At 46.5% G+C, this 18,197-nt stretch overlaps 1 protein-coding gene across 1 annotated transcript in view; it reads left to right on the top strand.

The window, feature by feature from the left end:
- The window catches only part of LOC142591507 (fatty acid synthase-like), a 127,151-nt gene that overhangs the window by 16,084 nt on the left and 92,870 nt on the right, over positions 1–18,197 (top strand). Inside the window, exons 2-6 of the mRNA XM_075703831.1 lie at positions 4,287–4,613; positions 7,830–8,030; positions 9,060–9,182; positions 11,449–11,682; positions 13,758–14,059. Coding sequence (XP_075559946.1) covers positions 4,287–4,613; positions 7,830–8,030; positions 9,060–9,182; positions 11,449–11,682; positions 13,758–14,059 — 1,187 coding nt within the window. The remainder of the gene's footprint in view (positions 1–4,286; positions 4,614–7,829; positions 8,031–9,059; positions 9,183–11,448; positions 11,683–13,757; positions 14,060–18,197) is intronic.

Genomic DNA, 18,197 nt, shown 5'->3' with positions numbered 1-18,197 from the left:
TATAAATGATTACCCATTTAACAACATTTCTCCCCAAAGTTTAACGTCTCGTGAAGCGTAGCAGATGCAGGTGTGTACAAAACTAAATATATCTGCCTGCCTTTTGAGAGAATGTGTCCAAGATATGTAATAATATTACCAGTATTACATGAATATGGTGTAGGTCTCGTTTTCGAAACACTCAAGCGAAAACTGGCCTGTACAAACATCCAATAGATTCAGCGTCTGCCGGCGTTCCGTTGGTCAATTCTTCTTGCTTTTCTCTAGCCGCGTTTGCATAATACGACAATGGCACATTGCTTGGAATATCCGGTACCTCACGTACATAAACATGGCGGTAAATTTCTAGGCTGTGCAAAGATACTTTCCAATTGTAACACTATATGATTGAAGATACTCGGGCAAGAAGTACTTGATATACAGATACAAGCTGTTACCGCAATTTTTGAATCCGATGCTGCCCTTTCCATTTCTATCTTCAGATACTTCGATAATATGGCAACTTACTTATTACAGATCTATTTAATGTAGCAGCAAGCGCGTATGCACAAAATTGTTTGTTTGAAAATTTCTTAACTACGATGAAGCTTGTTTTATTTGAAGGAAATGTCTGACAGTATCCAAAAATTTTGTATTTCATGCTCAAGGTGTAATATTTAGATACCGAAGTTTATTAGGGCTGTTATAGCTGCTTGCCCCCACTACCCCTCTCCACATGAAAGCTCTTTTTATGCTGCGCTATCAGCGGTTCTTGCTTGTCGCGTTTGTAATTGATGGTAATCGCTACTCTGCTTGCGAACTGTCTAGCTGGTCGCCATCTAATTGCAAGAACGTGAATAAGATGCCTCAGCATGATAGCGCAAATACCGCACTGGAGTTTTGCCTTGTCCGTAAACATATTACCATTTACGCAATACCGTATTACAAGACATGTATACAGCAGCAGCGACGCTGGTAGGGACATTTTTTGTGAGGCATCGTGTTTATACAGAGCACATCAAGCTGCAATCATGTGATATGTGAAAGCCGCTATTTACGCTATTTACCATTCTTGCATTCTTCAGACTTCGTAACAAAGCAATACGCAAGAAAAGCTTCGATAAGGACGTTATAGCGGCATCGGAATTTACGCGAAAACGGCCGCACACATTAGCGAACACAGCACCACAGCACGGTGGCTACGAGCAAGTGTCATAGAAGCGCCACAACTAAATACAGGAAATCAGGAAAGCAAAAGAACGACTGCGCGCAGATGTTGGCGCGCTTGTTTTTGTCGAGACGGTGCGAGCGCCAGTATGTAAAAGGGACGCGTAGAACTCATGGGCTGCCTTCGCTGGAGGCCTATGGCAGAAAGATAAAACAATGCCGCTGCCTTTGGTTTTATTCAGGTGGCCTAGTGGCAGCCGTATCAGATTCAGAAGCGGAGTTCACCCAACGTGTATAGATTACGCACGGTGATGTTGCGATAGCAGTATCTTGTATGTTCTGATGCACGATACAATCTTCCATGTCTCGGAAATACAGATACTGATACACGTCTTGCCAGACGTATCATAATACAGACACAGGGCACCCAAAGACTATTTAAGATACATGCCTGCTCGATGCAGCCCAATAGTGGCGGTAATACGTTTGGACACGAATTTACGTTGCTCTGAATTGAGAACGGCAGCTGCGATGTTGAAAACTTCATTTCCCAAATACATTACGCTGAAACAGACCCCCCCCCCAAGCACACGCACACGCACACACACACACACACACTAAAGGAAAACATTAAATAACTTCAATAGTTTGTCTGCCTAGAAGTCTATCACCATTTTCTCAGCCAGTGTTTGACATTGTTACAAAGAAAACTGCCACAGAAAGTCGTGATTGCGCACATCAATTAGAATAAGGTGTGCCAAAACTGATGCCGTGGCGTAATCTGCACGGTGCCATCTCTGCCGTTATCTGTGAATCAGCGACTCCTCTCTCAACTTGGTCGGTGGCGTTCCTCGAACCGCTCGTTTCCTGATTCGGCTCCGTCTCCCGGCCAGCGGGAGACACAGGAGAGAAGTACCATACTCCACCACAGGTGGCAGCGCTCTGATATTATGTTTTCGTCATTTTATAATTTACGAAAGCTCAGTTCTCGCTACGAGTGACGAATTCATTATTACAGAAGCCTAATGCTTCAATCTAGAACGACGAAATAATTTCCTTTATTATGCCTTTAAATTAAAGTGGCTGATCCGTCTACTTCCTCTTTGGTTATATTTGTTGCAAGAGTGTATATGGACAGCAAGTAAAACACTGCCGCAACAGACTGGGTGAGAGGCCGGATAGGTACGGGGATGCGCATGGAAATGTTCGCAATCCATATGCTAATATACGTCAACAAGGGCTTGTAAGACAAGAAAAGCATGGCAGCTCCTGTGAAGCCCGCCCGTGTACACAACGTTTTGTACGCTTGAGGTGCAGAGAACCAACTGTCGAGTGCAAAGTATGGAATTTATCGTCAGAACCGTGCACATATTTTTTATTATTGTGGCTTATTTGAAATGTAATTATAATGCCTGATAACGAGGACTTGTAGATATGATTTCGTCACGTGATTTTCGGATAGCCTTCTTTGCAGTTATATGCTCCTATGCGTGATTTCGCTAGTTTAACTAGAGCGTTTGTGTTCAGTAGAAAACCGCTGCTTGTGTTAATCCAATGTAAATGTAACCAGAAATATCCAGAACATTGGGCCGACAGACAACAAAAAACTCCGATTTCGCCTCGGTTTACCTGAGAGACAGAAAAACACCCCGGTTTCTCCTAGGCTTTCTGCCCTTATGTATAACACCCTATTTTGCTCCCGTAACTTCTAAATAATACAAAACCTGCAAAGAAAGGACGCCAGTGATTTATCATTTTAAATCAGCCCGTGTGTGGTGTTTTTCTGGGCGTGCCAAATAAAATTGGTCTCCTGTCACTCTTTGGCCTGAGTGGCCCTTGAACCAATAAACCCATTTAAAGAAACGCTCATTAGGGCGTGTTCAGGTTTTTGTGTGTCAGTACATACGAAAGTGGTCTTAGGTGATGTCAGGAAGAGACTGATGCCCTGCGAACGAAAGAGCAGCGGAGTGGTGCAGCGTGCAAAGCCACGTGATCGGACGAGTCGTGGCGGCAATGCAGCGGGCGTGCTGGATGAATCAGTGCTCTTCACCACATCGCTGCATATATGGAGGCGGCTACCGCGATGGATCATCTATGAAATCACCCGAGGGTATCATGCAGCAAAGCCATCGCATTACAGTACCATATGTTTTCCGTGGTTAGCCGTGGGTCGGGGTGAGACACTAGTGGGGGTTTATTCTAATGCGCAGTGTCTTCGCAGTGTTGCAGCATCGAATCACGTGAACAGGGAGCGGTACAGACTCCTTAGAAATGTATATCGAAGGATACGTAGGCAGCGATGCTAACGCACGACATTTCGCTGAAGTGTGGCGTAAAGAACCAAATATTTTGATGCTTTCGTCTTTTTTTTTTTTTGCGGAAGCTTTCTTTCAGGCGTGAATAAGTTTTACTATTACATATACCACACGAAGCCAGCCAAAGTTGCTTTTGGTCTTTCATGCCCAGAGAGGCGGATAATACAGATCCTTGAGCAGCCGCACCTGAGTGTGTTCGTTGATTCATGTGCACCACAGTTCGTTAAAGGAAATATTTTTATTGAGTAAGGAATCTTTAGCTACGGACTTCCTAACTTGGATATTCCAGACCGTTTTGTTGCTTTTTTTATTGGAAGCTGTGCACTAAACTGAAAACTTCATAACTTGAATAAGTCATCTTGACTAGTTGTTCTATTACGCAGGATACAGAACTACGACGCGCGTCATAATATAGTGCACTAGTATAGTGATTTCCAGTAGTCTACTGGTGGTCAATTATTGTATCAAAGTATTGTCATATGGTAGCCGCCATGCTGTATGTTGCCTCACTATATTGTAATGGCACATCTTAAAACCTCGGCTTTGTTCAGCTGCGATACGCCACATACGCTTTGCAATCACTCACGCGAATAAACTGTAACAACGTGCGTCACTCTATAAAGGTATTGCGGTTCATTTCCCCCCATTAAGTTGCCGTGAATTGCGGCTGCCCAACGCCACAGCGAACTAGACTTAGCACGGTCAAAACGAGGGGGCATGCCGGAAGGGTATTAATTCTGAGTATTCATAGGAAAACGTAATTGAATAAAATGAAAGAAGGGGTTTCAAAGCCAACATCGTGCTTAATTTTTCCCAATTACGCAGGGTTGAATGGCATGCCAAGACTCCACGGCAAGATCCGAGACCTGACTCGCTTCGACGCGCAGTTCTTCAACACGCACCCGAAACAGGCACACGTGACGGACCCGCAGTTGCGATTGTTGTTGGAAACGTCGTACGAGGCCATCGTGGACGCCGGCTACGACCCGGAGAAGCTGCGGAAGCGCAAAATCGGTGTCTTCATTGGCAACTCGGCCTCGGAGTCAAGCGAGGCGTTCAAAATGGACCCGGCGAAAATGGATGGCTACGTCATACTGGGATGCCATAGGGGCATGTTTTCCAACCGAATTTCATACTCGCTCGACCTACAGGGTAAGTAGGCCCGGTCCGTGAATGCCATGTATATGAAACTCTCGAAAACAGAAGATTCTTAAGTGTACAGTAAGCAAGCATTGTTATGGTGTACAGCAAGACCACCGAATAATGTTTCCAGAGTAGTGCAAATAATTGTTGCTGAAGATATTTACAGTGGTTTCCCTTAATAATAAAAAAAATTATCAAGGCATTGGGTCTCTACTGCGCCATCCATCGTTCGGCCACTGTTACACGATTCGTATTATTAGGGTAAGGATATATCATCTAAAGAGAAACAAATGTAGATAGCGGACGCTTCGCGAATAGTTCACTACTTTCAATAGCTTGAGGAAAACGCTGAGTATCACTGGGAACGTGAACTGCGAGCGCGTCACGTGATACCGCACGAGAAACCACTCGGGCACGATGACGGCGACCCTTGCTACAAGGTATTGTGTCTTATAGCCTTGCGGTAATCTTGCCTGCCCGAAACATTCCCTTCAAGCATAAAGTAAACGAAGTGAGCTTGTGGTAAGCCAGATAGTGGAAGCTTGGTGCGCCTTGTTCATGACCCTACAAGCATTGTAAATTTTTCGAAAAATCAGAGACATCCACCGCAATCTTCCATCGGGGATAACAGCGTGGCTATTCTGGTCACCAGAAATTAAACGTTTACCTACGCACCTGGAGGGGGGAGGGGGAAGGACCGAGAACGTCAGTATTTCCTAAAAAACACTCCCCGCTCCCCAGCATTGGAAGAATAAAAACATATTAGAGTGCTTCTTGTGAAGGGGGAGTTTCTCTACGGACTTCTAGGTTATGCGGTGAGAAAATAGGCGCAGCCGCATAGAGAGAGCGAGACCGCAGCACCCAAGCCTATGGCTTTAAGCGGAGTTCATAAAACGGCAGAACGCTAGTCCTTCAGACGAGCCTGAGTTTCGCACATTTACGATAATTCTTGTTAGGGAAGTCCGGCACTCAGTTTTTAATAGGTATTCAACAGTATTGCCTCGACATTTTTAATGCCTTATTTAGGCCAAACACTGCAGTTCGGGACTGAAATCTGGTTAATGAACAAGTATTGCCTATTCATCAGCAATCCTTAGAATTCCTCAAGATTGAACGTATCGGTGTCAAAAATACATTTTTAATATGTCCGCATAGCACGCGTTTCTCGTCAACGACGGCTAAAAGCAGAAAACAGGACAAAACGACAGGAAGGAGAGAAGGATGGACGCCACAGCGCTGTGGTCTCTGTCCTTCTTTTCGTTCCATCTTATGAGCGCCGTTTTCGGCTCGTAATCATGGGCCAACCAGCGCAACGGCGTTCCTTCAGCAACAAACGTTCAATTAGGCGACAACGACAACGTATGGCAGTGCCCAGCTAGACAAAGCACGAGAAAATTGTGGCAGCCTAAGGCGCTGCAAGTACATAACAAACGCTTAAGAGTAACTGATAAAACTGAATAATTCCAGTTGGGACCCAATTTTCACTAATATTTGCCGTTACAAACAACACAGTTTCCAGAAAGGGGATTTCTACTGTGCTATCTTCATAAGAGTTCAAACTTTGCTTACACAGTCACGCATTAGCTAGACTTAAAGGGACCCTGAAACGATTTTGACGATTTTCTACAAACGTACTGAGTCGTTAGAGTAGGTCCTTCTGATCATTAATTGACACATGTAAGTGCTCTGCGTAAAGCTTGTAATTCATTATAAGGTTTCAAAAATGCACATCGTTGCCGATCCAAGCACACTGCTCGGCGGAATTTCAAGCCGCCCCTATCCATATGACAGAAATCACCCATATGACGTCAGTGGGGCGAGCTATCCGATTGGCTGACCAGGTCGCGTGATCGATAATTTTTCCAACTTTATCGCAAACAAATGATGTTCGTAATAGATCGAATGTTAGTTAACTTGTTTTTAAAAAGGAAAGTAACATAAAGAGAATGCACACGGACAATTTTTCAGTACGCTTAAGCACTTCCGGCACACAACAAGTGTCGTCTGCTTGTGTTACAACGTGCTCCGTCTTTGACGAGAGCTCCGCCGTCAGTGTCGGTCTGTCTTTTCGCGAGCGCTATGATTCGACTTTGTTGCGTTGTGGACTGCAAACGTAGCGACTGGCAATATGTCAAACTGCGACATCGTGTCCCTCTGCGAGCCAGTAGAAGAGCGGGCTGGCTGCAGTGCATCGGACTGCCGTTATCCTATCGGCGCCAGGATTTGCGCGATTGCGGCCGTCACTTTACACCGGAAGATTACTAACACAATAGCGTTTCGCGGGTCCGGTATTAGGGTAAACGCAAGCGCAAGGGGACAGGGCCTGGCCGTGTCCCCCTGCGTGTCATTTCGGAGTATGAACAGAAGCGCAAATGTGAATCGTCTGCAGGGTGCAGCCACCTGGTGGTATAGAGGTCAACCACACACAGTAGCAGTAACAAAATCTATTCTTCTTTGCTGGTGGTGTAAATATTCCTCAGGAGTGTAATCGCTAACACGTTGTTTTTGTAAATGTTTTAAATATTTTACACTTGGTTAGAGCAATATTAGCTCTTTCTTTGGCTGGTTAAGCTCTGCGCCAACGTGTGGCTGGACCATGGAGACCGATCAGGCAGCTCACGTACGTGTACGCTAAAGTTCCTTCATCAGCTTGAGTTCATGCTTCCACCGTTCGGTCGAAACATTCAGCTAGTGTGTGATTATCCGAATACGAGACACGTTCAGCACTACGACAGAATGATCGCAACGCACACTGCTTCGATAGCTCTCGCTTAGGGTCGACGGCCAAGCGGCTAGCGGAGAGGTTTCTCGCGGTCGAGGGCGGGCTCCAAAACAACCGGAAGTGGACGATGTGACGTCGCATCGTGATGCAGAGCCAGCGAAGGCGTAGCTTAGCCCCGAGCGCTCGGCGAACGAGTTGAGGAGGAAAAGCATGGCTAGAGAGGAGGGTAACTTGTAATCGCTTGTAGCTCCATTAATATGTAACGCTTCACTAAATTGTGGTGCGAATGTTCAACTTAAGCTGTACCTCACATGTCTACAAAATTTGTCCGAACCGTGTCAGGGACCTTTTAAGAACATGACTGAGCCAAAACGAGCCAGGAGCCAGTGGTAAATGTGAAATAAGGCACTTAGCTGCGTGAAACATGCCCGCCAATAGCGCTGCAGAACAATCATGACTCAAAATCCTACAAATTCCCCGATTCATAATTTTCGACGCCGTAGGGCCGAGCATGACCATTGACACAGCCTGCTCGTCAACGCTGGTAGCCCTGAACGAAGCCGTGTTGGCGCTTCGTGCGGGACGCTGCGAGGCGGCCATCGTGGGAGGGGCAAGCGTCACCCTCGATCCCCACGTCATGACGAACTTCAGGATGCTCGGAGTCCTGGCACAAGACGGCAAATGCAGGCCCTTCGACGCAAAGGGTGAGATAAATATTAACTACGACAGCGTCAAAGGGGAAAAAAAAGAAAGCTGCCACGGCGAAAGATTAAGAGAGATAGCAGAATAAACGGGCGGTTGGCTGAGTTAGCGAACTTTTTTAGCGAAATTCATAGTCGTCCCAACTATTCTGTCAAGAAGTTCCCCACATAATAACTTTGCAACAATCCTTGAGAGACGATTGTCTAGGCTAAGGCGAATAAAATTCATGTCGTGGAAATATGTATTTTGATGACGAAAAAAATAATTATTCGTATATATATATATAGTCCAATTACACCTGTTTTGTTATATAGTCATGTCTTATATTAAACAATCATTATTTAATAATAATATTACTAAGATGATTATTAATTAAATAATCATCTTCTCAAAGAATACAGTCAGATGAAAAGTGCCAAAGAGAAAACTGCAGAGCAACATAAAAAACTCCCGATACAGCTTTCTGTTCCTCGGTGTGGTGCTACATAAACGTGTTTCTCCGAGCTTGAAAGAAGCTCTCCAATACACGCCAAGTGCCTCCAGCGACCAGTCGCGCGGGAATTTTGTCGGCGTTTGCGGGCTCCTCTCGCGCTCCGAAAAACACTTTTATGTAGCACGTGCTGAGCTACAGAAAGCTGCATCGGGAGTTTTTCGTGTCGCTCTACAATTTTCTCATTGACACTTTTCTTCTAACTGTACTATATTATACTTGTTCGTTAATTGATTAAGACAATATATCTAATCAGGTGGAATCAGAAAATATTTTGAGCATCTCCGAGCGACGGCAAACAACATTACCTTTGCTCTCTCCAGCTACGCGCCTTCTGCATAATTTTTATACCCTGGCTAAAGTTAGCTGGGTCACAATGCATACCAAAAAAATATATACCGTGCGGGATACTGATCGGCAGGCGGACCGACCGACGGGCATGCCCGCGTGGTGAACTACACAAGGGAAGCATAGCCTTAAGAAATTCAGTATTGTTCACTCGGATACAAGCTCACGTGTGCACTTGTGTTTTTGATTGCAGGCGTTGGCTACGTTCGAAGTGAGAGTGTCGGGGCGTTTTTTCTTCAACGCTTTTCTGACGCCAGACGTGTGTACGCAAAGGTCGTCAACGTGAACACGAACGCAGATGGGTTCAAGGAAGAAGGTGAGCTGGTTGGCGCCATTTATCTTCACATTATTTTGCATTTGCAGGCAGCCGCTGGTGAGAAACGTGCGCCCAGCGTTGACAGAGAAACTCGCCTACTGCTATCTTAATGCAGGCATCGCCATTAAATGTGAGAAGCTGCGTGATCTGTTCGCGCGAAGTCAGCCATTTCTGCTGCTGATTAGCGCTTCCACTTGCACACGCAAAGCGTTTACGCGGATGTCTACTGATAACAGAAATATTTACCGCGCCCTTTTCCCCCCTATAGGTAGCACACCGGGCTATACGTAAGCCGTCGAAGACACGTGTTGACTTCACGTTTATGGGCAACATTTTATTCCTGGGGAATCCGTTACAAATTATATATCGTTACCGTAAATACAACTATGTTCGCACAAGGGCTAACAGCTTTCGCAGAAGTGTGCACGCATATTTCACCTACATCACCCGTGCTAGTACGTTATCTAGTTACCTGCGGACGTCGACATTATGGTGACAATTACGTGGGTTGCGACAACGTATGGTGGTTATGCAGGGCATAACTAATAATGATGCTTGGCACCTCTTTCAAACAATTGTTAGCCTGCTTCGACGCAGCTCAATTAGGTAGGCCTGTGAATTGAGATCTGTGCACTCTAAGAAAAGGTTACGCCCTTTGGAGTGTACATTTGACACAAAACAATAATTATCATCTATCTTGCCCGCATTTCCTTTCTTGAAAACGCTGCGCTCGTTAATTTCCTGTCGGGAACGCTATGTCATGCTGATAACGTGCATGCCGTTCGTTACTGGAAAGTACCGGACTCGCCGCGTTAAAGAAAGGAAATACGGACAAGACAAATGACGTTTATTTTTGTGTGGCAAATGTACACACCAAAAGGTGCAACTGTTTTTGGAGTGTAGTGTAGAAAAACATTGACGTATAAGAACTTCGAACAAATACCCACACAATACGGGTTTATATAGTCAGTAAAGGAACAAAATATTTTTATTGTGTTTGGGAACAGTGGCTGCCAGAAAATTCCAAACGTGTTCGTCCAAATCTTAGTGTAGTTAAAATGAGTGCAATTACAATTGCAATGACTGAACGCGAGAGTCAAGTGAGATGTGTGATTAGTTAGTATTGGGGCATTTTACGTGGGAATATCGCAATATGGTTATGAGGCAGGCCGTAGTACAGGTGACTCATGATTAATTTTGAACACCTTGGGAACGGGAACTCAATGCATGGCACACTGGCCTCTTCATCTTTTTTTGTGTGTGTTTCACCCACATTGAAATGCGGCAGCCGCAGCCGCTGTTTCATTCCGGACCCTAAGGTTCGGCAGCGTAACGCTGAATCCACTACGTCACCACTGCGTTCGTGCGCGATAAGCCCACTCCATGGAAGGTGGTGTAAATGACAGCCTACAGAACAACCCAATCACATATATGCACAATATTATCTAGTTTGCAATCCTCACGTTGCTTCAGAAGACATTGCTTCTGGATTATGCAGTCATGATGACAACATATTGTTACACCGGCAGGAAAAGAAGGGGTTGAATGTAACGCCAGAGATGCAGAAACGGTGTATTCTACAGGAGCCACACAGAGAAAGCCTGCTATGAAAGCATGTCAAACAGAAAAAAACGAAATCAGAACAAACAGTACAAAAAATGATAGGGTGGGTGCTGTCATACTGATAAAGCGATATGAGCGAGTGTTACGACGTTATAAGGAAAACATTTCAGATAAATCAAACCGGTCGAACATTCAAAGCATTTTTGTGGAGAAAAGTAAAAGACGCCTGGTTATCGGTGGCTGCCTAAGAGCGATAAGAAGCGATAACAAGGAATAAACTGAGCTTTTTTACAATGATTTGCGTAGCCTTCCGCATAACGATACGCGAAACCCTAAGTAAAATAGTTTTCCTCACGGCACTGTTTCAAAGGGAACGACATTATCATCTTCGTCTCTTTAATCGCCATCATCAGCTGAGATACATAGTTTGTCGCTTCGGAGCGTCCGAAAAGCAAGAGTTGGGGCTACAATGTACTAGAATATCTTCACGCCGCAGCATGCGGTCGACATGCTGAAGGAGTAAACACTAGAGCTCAGAAACCGGAGGGTATTGCACTGAGAAGTGAAGGGTAAACGTTAACGGAGTAGCGATGACCGTTTCCACAATAGGTGAGAGAAGAATTTCACACGAAGCGCGAATGCAAACGCGACGGTGCTTAAATAAAAGGTGCGTGCGTATCTCATTTGACCCTGTTCCTCGCAGGTGTACCATTTCCGTCGGCCGAAGCGCAGGCGAAGCTTTTCCGTGACATATTCGCCGAAGTCAACGTGGACCCTCGGAAAGTGGTTTATGTCGAGGCACATGGAACCGGAACCAAGGCTGGCGGCATTAGTGAGCTTGAGGCCCTCAGCGAAGTGCTTTGTTCACCAGGGCGCGAGAAGCCACTCATGATCGGATCTGTCAAGAGCAACATGGGACATTCAGAGAGCGCTTCTGGTAAGATAGTGTGACTACTAAAATATGTGCCCATAGCAGCTCGTGAAAGAATGTTAGCCTCCACATTTGTCTGTTAAGAAATAAACCCACAAAGATATGTGCATCTCTGATAATATAAGATGATATGTATAGTACTTGAAACTGCACAGCTTGAGATTGAGCCTCGATCGGCGTCTTATCCTTGCATGCTTTGATTTGCACATGCCGCATACGGTAAGGGGAACAATTTTATCACCTTTAGACTTTATACGGAACCTGGCGGCGATCGCGACGGCGGAAATGCGGGTGCAGGGTCCATATATTTGCTGTCGCAATAAAACGATACTACAATGATGGCGTCTTCTTCATCGTCAAAATAAAACGGAGAGACAAACGGGGGCGCAAAATGCTGATTCGCACTGATGACGTCAAAATAGGCACACATCGACACGCGGAAGCCACGAAATTAATTTCTGCGTTTCAGTTAAGTTCTTAAGACATGGAACAAGTTTTCGATTGATTTTCGGCAATAGCGCAGGAAGGCGTCATCTCATGGTGGCTCGTGCCGTAAAGAGGAATGCGACGCTGGAGGGCAATGGGGCCTCATTGCCGAAGTTTGTCTACATATGCCACATTGACGCCAGGGGTGGGTAGCAAAGTGAGAAAGCCAGCCGGCGCCATAGCCGAAAATCTCCCCGAAACATGTTCTTTATGGTTAGGCTGCACGTAAACTCGGACGTCCCCCTCCGCGTTTTCGTGCATCCTTTTTGAGGGGGTCGATAAACTTCTTTTATCACGTGCAGTCTTCCAATTCTTCAATATAGTACCACGTGAGCGTGGACTAGCGTCTACAATATATCCGTGCTTTAAATTGTCGCAAGCAACATGATCAGCAAAAATTAGCTCGCGTGCGGAAAGTGGAACAACAGAGCAAGCAGCGTCCAGCCCACTCTTCCCAATAGCATGGCACAGCCCCTGCCACGGGTAACTTGTTGGTTAGTTTCCCCGCCAATAGAATATAGTTAGAGTGGGTGTAACTGTATTGACACTGTAACTGACATCTTATTGACTGACCCTGTAACTCACATCTGACAGTTAACTGACAACTAACATCTGTAACTGACTACACTGTAACTGACATCTGTATTAACTGACTTTAACTGTATTAACTGTGACTGCCATCTTACTTGAAATCAAGAAAAAGAAATGGGCATGGGCAGCATATGTAAGGAGGCGGGAAGATAACCGATGGTCATTAAGGGTTACGGACTAGATTCCAAGAAAGTGGAAGCGTAGCAGGGGGTGGCAGAAAGTTAGGTGGGCGGATAAGATTAAGAAGTTTGCAGGGACAACACGGCCACAATTAGTAAATGACTGAAGTACTTGGAGAAGTATGGGAGAGGCCTTTGGGCCCTGCAGTGGACGTAACCAGGCTGATGATGATGATGATGATGATGATGATGATGATGATGATGATGACGATGATGATGATGATGATGAACTGTATGGAGCTCATTGGGCAGTTTACTATTAGCTTCAGTGTCCATGCAAAAGAAAGTATTGCACATGAAGCGCAAAGCTGTCATAAAGCGTATCATAGGGACGCTACGGATCAGCACACGAGTCGATAAGTGACAGCTTTATATTTTTCCCCACATTGTCACAATATTTGTGTCAGGCATGTAGGAATGCTACAGGGCGCCACTTGCGCTGGACGGGAGCATTCTTCGCGTGCGTTTAGCCCATCTCGCTGCTTCGTGCAGTTGTAAGGCTTTGACAAGCCGGCCTGTCGATGATGGCGCGGTACTGTTAAATAATAGAATGGTCGTACAACGTACAACTGTCGAAGCTAGAAGTCTTACTATCGTCGACGTTTGCCTCGGAATGCGGCGTTACTTTTGGCACTTTCGAAGGTTTTCCACACAGCGGGTGCTATAACTATAAACGGCTCTGCAGAAAATTAACGCAGCTGCGCTTAGTGAAATTATTCGCTTTCATGTATTCGCTGAAATGTGGATGCTAATAGAAAGAGGTTTCCTGCTTGTTCATGCTGGCATATTTTTCTTTCTTTATACTCGGGACACACTTTCCTCCAGGTGTCCCCTCTGTGGCCAAAGTTATCCTCGCCATGGAGACGGGAACCATAGCGCCCACTCTGCACTTTGAGAGTCCTGACCCGGACATGCCCTCTTTGCACGATGGGCGCGTGGAGGTGGTTCACACGCCGACGCCGTTCGACGGCGGCATGGTAGGCATCAGCTCCCAGGGCATCGGCGGCGCAAACGCGCACGCAGTCTTAGAATCCAATCCAAGTCCGCATGTGGACTCCCTTCCGCGCTTGAAGCCGGAGCTTCCGAGGCTTGTTCTTATGGCTGGAAGGAGCAACGACTCGTTAATGGTGAGTTTCGTTACGGTACGCCCTCTCTTTTTGCTGGAGGGCGCATAGCTTCCCCGGACTCTTTACAGTACAGAGAAGCCTTTTGACAAGTCTTTACTTATATGGAAGTGGAGAGGAGGGGGCAGTGTATTGTTACGTCTTTGAACTGGTCATTTAAATGCACATATGGTAGCTGCTACAGCATTTTGCTGTTATATTCTACGATTGTAAAATCTTAGTAACCTCATATTTTGGTTTAGTCACATATTTGGAACAATCCTGTTACTTCCTCTAGATTTGTCTGTATTTCAAATTAGTAGCGTGATCACACACCTCTTGCGCAGAATGTTTCCATTCCTTCTCCTTTGTCGCCCATGCGTGGCGCGTGTAAGTTTAGAAGTTGTTTCTTTTTTTTTTTGGGGGGGGGGGGGGCATGCTGATTCATATAATGCCATGAGGCGCGCGGAGCCTTTGACCGAATGGTAACACCAGTCGTCTTCGGCAGCGAGTTCTCCGATTAAACACTGCACCACGCCTAGTAGAAGCAACCTCATTAGTGAGGCTGATTGCTTTCTGACATGCAGTCATACGTGGCCAGATACCAACTCCGACGGCGACATCGACGAGAAGGGGCCCCTCGTCCAGCAGCAGCGAGGACACAACCTGTGTTCAGTCAGACTCAGTAATTTCTGGAATCTGTGACGAGTATTAAGGTCAAAGTCTTATCGTCGAGGCGTGATTAATGTCACAACGTCAACTTTAATGACAAAAAAAAAACAACTGGGAGCATGCTTAAGCTTCGCCTTCAAGAGTGGAAGGCGCTAACATTCAAGGATCCCTGACGGCTTCTGAAGCTTCCCGGCAGCTGCAGCTTACGTAAGCTTAGTGTTTACCATCAAACGCTGGCGTCAAACGCTATCCACGAAGGAGAGCTTTCTGATAGAAATGCGGCTTCTTGCGTCGGGCGAATACCAGTGGTTGTGCACAGCCGCGCTAAAGAAATTACATCGTTTTCAGGATTGTGTTATTGTTTAGCCATTTTAATGTTGAAGTCTGAGAAGGTTTACCATAACAAGCATGTGCTGTCGGTGGTTTGTTTCATGACATTTGTTTGTGGGCCGTCATTCTCAATATGGCAAGGAATAATTTTGTAAAGAATGCAAGACAACATATGAGACACTTTTGTGACAGAACGGCGTGTCTATATAACCCGCATATACCGCTCTGATGGCATGACATATACAAATACCTAAATATATACGGAAATGGTCGCTCACGGACAATTCCAAGGTCACCTACACCGGATTTTCTGCGACACGGCGCCCTTAACGCTATCGCGCTAATATGTGTTTCCATCTCTTCTACAGGCAATGTGCGCCTCTCTGAATAATATACATAGCTCAAGGACAAGAGTTGTGCTACCTGCCACAGGCGAAATTTTAAAATTCCGTAAATCTTAAGAACAATCACCCTGTATATTGTAACGGTGGGAAAATGGGACAACATCATCGACGGGGAAGGCGAATCGCAGCAGCCTCTCGGGATTCTCAGCTGCTGTTTGTGTATCTCTCGTAAATACATCGTGTAAATAGTTTATACCCGTGACATTTTGGTGCACGTGCGGGGTACGCGTCTTCCCCACTGAGCTCCGCAGCGGATTTGTCATCAAGCCTGGGAACATGTTTCCAGTGGAAGGCACTGCTTCTGCAGCTGCAATTCCGACTGCGCATACCCAGTATCTTGCCCTACCTCCGCCGTCACACTCCGACAAGTTCACTTGCCTCGATGGCATTGACGTAGAATGGTTGAAAATAAATTATGAGGTTTTACGTGCTAAAACCACTTTCTGATTATCAGGCACGCCGTAGTGGAGGGCTCCGGGAATTTCGACCACCTAGGGTTCTTTAACGTGCACCTAAATCTAAGTACACTGGTGTTTTATCATTTCGCCCCCATCGACATGCGGCTGCCGTGGCGCGGATTCAATCACGCTACCTTGTGCTCAGCAGCCCAACACCATAGCCACATGCAACCACGTCGGGTTAGAATGGTTGAAGATGTATGAGCCCGTCAGCAAGGTGAGCAGCTGGGATCTGACCATGATGCTGGCCAATGTAGTGTTCTACCTTGACGGACCACCGGGAACGTGGCTTTAAACATACGAGGAAGAGCTAACCTGCTGGGATTTGTTTTAAAAAAAAGCTGTCTGACGCTATTGGCAATGCGACCGGTCGACAACTTGCCGCCAAGCAGCAACTCGCCCCGCGTGCCTAAACTGCTACTGAGTCATATGTCTCCTACATTCAGGACGTCTTCGCCCTCTGTCACAAAATCGACACGCCCATGACAGAGGCGGACAGGTCGGACACATTATCAAAGGCATCGCGGACGCCACATTTAATATTCTGTTCTTCAGAAACTTATAGAATCTCGATGCCATCATGGACTTCTGCCGCCATTTCGAGCAGGGGAAAGTCACCATATACACAATCAGATGACATAGTTTCCAAATACTGCAGCGACCTCTTATTGCACCGACTCCACCGTCCACTCAAGCTTGCCACCACCAAACGAAAACGTGACCCGCGATGTAAGCCGCAAACTCAAAGTGGCATTTCCGGCGTCGCCTCAACAGACGTGTTGGGACAGCCCTGCTGAGACGATATCGCTGATTCAGTCCATGGTTCGCCAGGAAATCGTTAATATGGGTCTTCCCACCGCCTGCTTCTTGAATAATTCTTACACCGGCCCTGCTCCTACGCCTCGGTCCTATCGCCGTCCACCCTACCATGCCCGTTATCCCTACAGTGCTCGGAATTCATAGTACTGGCGTACACCTGATGACAGGCCGACCGGTTTCCGGTGCGGTCGAATCAATCACGTTTTCCATCACTGCCGGAGCCGTTGGCCGTCCCCGCGTCGAAACGCCTTCTGGAATTCATGTTCGTCCCGAAGTTCTTCACCCAGTTGCTTCTGTGGCGCTTCCGACGCCACTACCTCGCGACTCACCGCTATGCTCACACGCCCTCGCCTCAACGTCGCCAGCCACGTCGACCCCAACTTCACCCCTTGCCCTCGCCGTCCTACCAAGGACCGCCCCAGAGGGAAAACTAGGCAATGCGGCACCTTGAGGTGGTGCTGCAATGTCGGACTCGCCGCAATATCCTCTTTTGACACCGTTTATGAGACATAAGCTTTTTGACGTCCAAGTTGATGGCACACCCGTCACAGCACTCATAGATACCGCAGCACACAAATCGATTATGAACAGGCTCCTGGGCCGTCATTTAAGGAAAATTGTGACGCCTGTCGCTACTGGGTTCGTACGTACCGCCGACGGTAGCACAGTGACCGTTGTCGGAATGTGTACTGCTCGTGCGAGTATTTCCGGCCGCCATACTGTCCTCCTTTTCACCGTGCGTGACAAAATTTACTTAGTCTAGAGTTTCTCTCTGCCTATTCAGCGCTCACTGTTGGTTCCTCAAGTACTGTGCGTGTTGAACTTCCCCTACTGGACGTTCATCCGACACCTCACGAAATTCGCCTGAGACCGACTGATTTCGTTCACGTTCCACCACAGGTCTTGACATACATCGAAATGTTGCCCTCTACGACAGTTCCCGATGGTGATTACATCTCCGCTCCTATAACTGCCATCATCCTCATCCACAACGTTACTGTCGCGCATACAATACTGAGGGTCGCAGACAATCGCACGTACCTCCCTTTAGTTAATTTCGGGCTCACTAAGCAAATTCTGCCTAAAGATATCACTCTGGACATACATCGAAATGTTGCCCTCTACGACAGTTCCCGATGGTGATTACATCTCCGCTCCTATAACTGCCATCATCCTCATCCACAACGTTATTGTCGCGCATACAATACTGAGGGTCACAGACAATCGCACGTACCTCCCTTTAGTTAATTTCAGGCTCACTAAGCAAATTCTGCCTAAAGATATCACTCTGGCTACGATCACGGCATTAGAAGATAGCTGCGTTGAGACTTTTGCCCTCGACGCTTCCTGTGAACATTTCCGGTATACCCATTGGACTGACAGCGACATTCGGAAGATGATCGCCCCGAATCTCACACCTGCGAGGGCTGAACAGCTCTGCTGTGTACTGCTTTCGTACAAGCACATATTCGACCTGAA

The sequence above is a fragment of the Dermacentor variabilis genome, chromosome 8 (genome assembly GCF_050947875.1).
Source record: "Dermacentor variabilis isolate Ectoservices chromosome 8, ASM5094787v1, whole genome shotgun sequence".
Classification (NCBI taxonomy): domain Eukaryota; kingdom Metazoa; phylum Arthropoda; class Arachnida; order Ixodida; family Ixodidae; genus Dermacentor; species Dermacentor variabilis.
The sequence above is the reverse complement of the archived record's forward strand: the minus strand, read 5'-3'. Positions and strand labels throughout refer to the sequence as shown.